The following is a 4701-nucleotide window of genomic DNA, read 5'->3' on the forward strand; positions in this document are numbered from 1 at the left end:
GATTGACCGGGAGGAGGTGTGTGAGGCCGGGGGGACCTGCCTGCTCCACTTGCAGCTCCTTGTGGAGAGCCCACTGGAGCTCTACCGCGTCGAGGTGGAGGTGCTGGACATCAATGATCATGCGCCCACCTTCCCCTGGCAAGAGTATGTGCTGGAGGTGGCCGAGTCCGCCGTGCTTGGTGCCCGCTTCCCACTGGAGAGCGCCCAGGATCCTGATGTGGGTACCAACTCGGTGCACACCTACCGGCTGAGCCCCAATGGGTTTTTTTCACTCGTGGTGCAGACACGCAGTGACGCCAGCAAGTTTGCAGAGCTGGTGCTGGAACGTGCCCTTGACCGCGAACAGCAACGCGCACACCGAGTGCTGCTCACCGCTCTTGACGGCGGTATCCCCGAGCGCTCAGGCACAGCTCAGATCCTCATCACGGTGCTGGACGCAAACGACAACGTGCCTACCTTTGACCAGCCCTTGTACCGCGTGAGCCTTCCTGAGGATGCCCCCGCTGGCACCCTGGTCATCCAGCTCAATGCCACTGACCTGGACGAGGGCCCCAACGGGGAGATCAAGTATTCCTTCAGCGGGCACGCACCACCGCGCGTTCGGGAGCTCTTCCACATAGAGCCCCGGAGTGGGCAGGTGCTGCTGAAGGGCCCTCTGGACTATGAGCGGGCAAGCCTCCATGAGCTCTACGTGCAAGCCAAGGACCGTGGGCCCTCAGCTGTGGCCGTGCACTGCCGGGTGCTTGTGCAGCTCCTCGATGTGAATGACAATGCGCCTGAGGTGACCCTCACCTCTGTGTCCACACCTGTGCTCGAGGATGCCCCACCAGGCACCGTCATTGCTGTTATCAGTGTTCTGGACCGGGACTCTGGGGACAACGGGCGTGTGAGCTGTGAGGTCGGCCCCGACGTACCCTTTGAGCTCCACTCCTCCTTCCGCAACTACTACACGCTGGTCACCACGCAGGCATTGGACCGGGAGGTTGTGCCCGAGTACAACGTAAGCATCACAGCACGGGACATGGGCTCCCCCGCCCTGCTGACCCGCAGCACCCTCACTGTCCCTGTGTCTGATGTGAACGACAATGCCCCACGCTTCCTCCAGCCCTCCTACAGCGTCTACGTGATGGAGAACAACGCGCCAGGGGCCTCTATCTGCTCTGTCAGCGCGTTGGACCCCGACTGCCAACAAAACGCCTACCTGTCCTACTCCATTGCTGATGGGCACATCCATGGCATGCCTGTGGGCACCTACGTGTCTATCAACTCAGACAGTGGGCACATGTATGCCCTGCGCTCCCTCGATTATGAGCAGATCCGCAGCTTCCAGATCCAGGTGCAAGCACAGGACGCAGGTTTCCCCCCACTCAGTGCCAACGTCACTGTCCACATCTTCGTGCTGGACCAGAATGACAACGCTCCCGTCATCGTTTCCCCCATGCCACGCAATGGCTCCGTGGCCACTGAGCTGGTGCCACGATCAGCCAGGCCTGGCTACCTCGTGGGCACGGTGTCAGCGGTGGATGCAGACGCGGGGCTGAACTCCCGCCTCTCCTACCAGCTTCTCCAGGCCACTGACTTCACCCTCTTCAGCGTGGCACCAGACACAGGCGAGCTGCGCACCCTCCGCTCCTTTCTGGAGCAGGATGCAACTCGGCAGCAGCTGGTGGTTCAGGTGCGGGATGGTGGGCAGCCAGCCCTCTCTGCCACTGTGTCCCTCCTGCTTTCGGTGGTGGAGACCATGCCTCAGACTCTCTCTGACTTCAGCGAGTTCAGCCTCCCCCCAGAGGCCTCCTCATCCTCCCCACTCACCCTCTACCTCCTTGTCTCCCTGGGCTCCATCTCCTTCACCTTCCTCCTTGCCATCCTCATCCTCACAGCCATTCGGTGTCGTGGAAAGCAGTGCTCCCGCCAAGGTGATGGCTGCTCATTGCTCCGCTGCCACTGCTGCCCTGGGTCCAGACCCTCCTCTGATGGCCTGAAGACATCCAACCTGACGGCGCAGCCCCCTACAGGGACCACAGCTGCCACTTGCCTCGATGTGCCCGGGGGTGGCCCCCCAGCCTATTGCTACAAGGTCTGCCTTGGTCCTGAGTCTGCCCAGAGTGACTTCATGTTCCTCAAACCCTGCAGCCCACCCCGGAACAACGAGAAGGACCCCGGGAAGCGGTCCCAGCCAGGCCAGCATCTCCAGGTCTCCAAGCAGGTAACACCGTGCCCGGCGATGCTTACCGGTGCTCCACACATCCCCCCAGCCCCCTCCCTCAGCCTCTGCCGTGAGAGAAACCAGGCACGGCTTTTCCCAGAGAATAACCGGTGCCTTTGATCACTGTGGGAATTAGAAGCCGTCAGCCAGTGGGAAACTCACCACCGAGCTTCCCGACGGGTCTAATTACCGGGGGAGCGTCAGGCTTGGCTGAGGCGAGAGGAAATCCCTTCCCACTGCCTTTTGCACCCATTAGAGGCAGCGGAGGTGCTCCAGTGCCCCCCGGGAGGTAGGATGGGGAGGGTGGCATCTCCTTCGTGTGGGTGCGCAATTCACACTGGGACAGCCTGAGCGACACTGCTGCTCTGCTTCCCCCGTGCTGGCGGGGGTCTGCAGGTTCCCACTGCTGCATCTGGGGCTGGTCCTGGCCCTGCCAGCACCGCTCATGTCCCCAGTTCTGGCACCCGGGCCTGGCCACTGGGCTGCACTGGGCTGTGCTGGCGAGGAGGGAATGGGGACTTTGGGGCGGGATTTTGATGTCAAAATTTATTAGGTATTGAAATGAGGAACGTCTAATTTTCCCGATGAAAGACTTTTTCCGAAACACGATTACAAGGATGGAGAGTGATGAGGCGTCTAATCCACTTACATTTGACTTTTATTAAAACAGCCTTTCCAAGGAGCGCCCAAGACTCGCTGCCAAGAGGCTCTCCCCACACGTCTCCTTGCACCACTGGACTCACTTCTCTAATACTTTAAAGGGATTTTCCCCTAGTCGTTTGCAACCCCCCTGGGACATTGCGTATGCAGCCAGTTTCCGCACCTCTCACCCTTTGGTGCCTGAGACCTGGGCTAAGTTACCATCGCACCTGCAAAAAAGGCTTTTTAAAATTAACAGAAATGGGAAAAGTCCCTCTCTCCCCCCAGAAGGACAGACTTTGGCAAGTAAACTCCCAGTGACAGAGCAAGCCCCAGGCAACCTCATTATCTCAGGAGGGTGGGGAAGGTCCAGAAGGGAACAGGCTGGTTGAACACTGCCTCAGTTTCCCTAAAATGGGAATGTGCTGCTTGCTTCACCACAAAAGACATGGGGAAAGAGGAGCTGGGGTCCTGCATCCCTGGCTACTGAAGCCTCGTGCTAGCAGAGTTGGGCTGATTAACAGAGGGTCCCAGGGCTGATTAACAGGGGATCCCAATAACCAACCTTGCCTTTCCCCATGTTTTCCAGATCAAGCAGCCCAACACAGACTGGCTGCCTCCAAGCACGCAGCGACCTGCCCTGAAGAGGTACCAAATCCGACACTGCGGGATCAGAGGGAGCGGGTGGAAAGGGAATATGGGGATGGGGAGGTTATCTCCTATGCAGCTTTGAACCCGTCTCTTCTCTTTAGCTCCCAGAGCCTGGAGGACGTGGGGGAAATCCGCAGAGCCTTCCAGAAGGAGCACGAGAGGCTGTGCACACTGGTGACCCCTGTCTCTGGTTAGTACTGGGACACTGGGGCTGGGAAGATCAGACCCTCTTGTCGCTTGGTGGCGGTGCAGTGGGGAGGGACACATCCCTGTTCCTAGCAGTGGTAGAGTTTTGCGGGGTAGAAGGGGTGTCCAGGCTCCAGAAGGGAGGTTGGTGACACATGGCCACGATCTTGCACCCTGGGACACTGAGATATGGATGTGAGCTCCCCTGAGCCAGTCTTACACTCCTCTTTTCTCCAGAGTTTCAGAAGGCTTCGGCAGGCACCAACAGCATCTGGACACCCCAGTACAGCCCCTTGTACCCAGGGCACATCCCTACCCTGGATTATCAGCACAATGTCTACATCCCTGGCACCCCTACTCTGCCTTCCAGCAAAGACGGGCCCCTTTTCCTGGGCTGGGAGAACAAGAACAGCTTTTCCACCTTTGGCAAGAGGAAGAAGATGACAACTTACTGTGACATGCATGACAGTGTGGTTATCAACAATGACCTGAAATAGTGATCAGTGCTGGGCCTGGATGGCTCTGCCCAAGGCCCTGGGAATCACTCACATTATTTCGGCTGCTAGGTCCACCCACAGCACCCAGCTCCATGTATGGACCACTCAGGGCTTTGTGGGCCTGCTGAGATAGCGGCTCACCAGAGCTTGAGGAAAGGATTTAAGGCGCAAGAGACTGAAAAGTGATAGGGGTAGACGGGGTGGAGGGGACAGCAAGTGCTGTTGGGGGTCCATATGACCAGATTTAAGCAAATCTGCCTTGAGTTTACCCATTGCCATGTCCCCTTAGGGACAGTCCATCTCTGTAAACATTGTCACTTCTTTGTCTTGTCTGGCTATGTGAATGTACTGAGCTGCATGCCTGTATTTCTGTCCCAGTAGGCATGGAAAATGTACGCAGACCAAGCCTGGTTCAGTCAAGCCTGACCCTATGTACTGGGGCAGTGACTATTGCTCTGTCCCTGGGACCCAGCGGGATGTGTTGCAAGTCCAGAGCAGCCATTGGTGTCTATCTTCCCCGGG

The 4701-nt window shown here is 58.2% G+C and overlaps 1 protein-coding gene across 1 annotated transcript; it reads left to right on the top strand.

Moving 5' to 3' along the window:
• Positions 1–4: 4 nt before the first annotated feature.
• Positions 5–4179, top strand: LOC104160984 (protocadherin-10-like; the record flags this gene model as incomplete). The annotated part of the gene is made up of 4 exons (XM_009699255.1): positions 5–2206; positions 3435–3493; positions 3598–3686; positions 3920–4179. Coding segments are annotated over 4 exons (2610 nt in total), but the record flags the coding sequence as incomplete, so codon positions are not given.
• Positions 4180–4701: the final 522 nt, after the last annotated feature.

The sequence above is a fragment of the Cariama cristata genome, unplaced genomic scaffold (assembly GCF_000690535.1).
Source record: "Cariama cristata isolate BGI_N322 unplaced genomic scaffold, ASM69053v1 scaffold31734, whole genome shotgun sequence".
NCBI classification, from domain to species: Eukaryota; Metazoa; Chordata; class Aves; order Cariamiformes; family Cariamidae; genus Cariama; species Cariama cristata.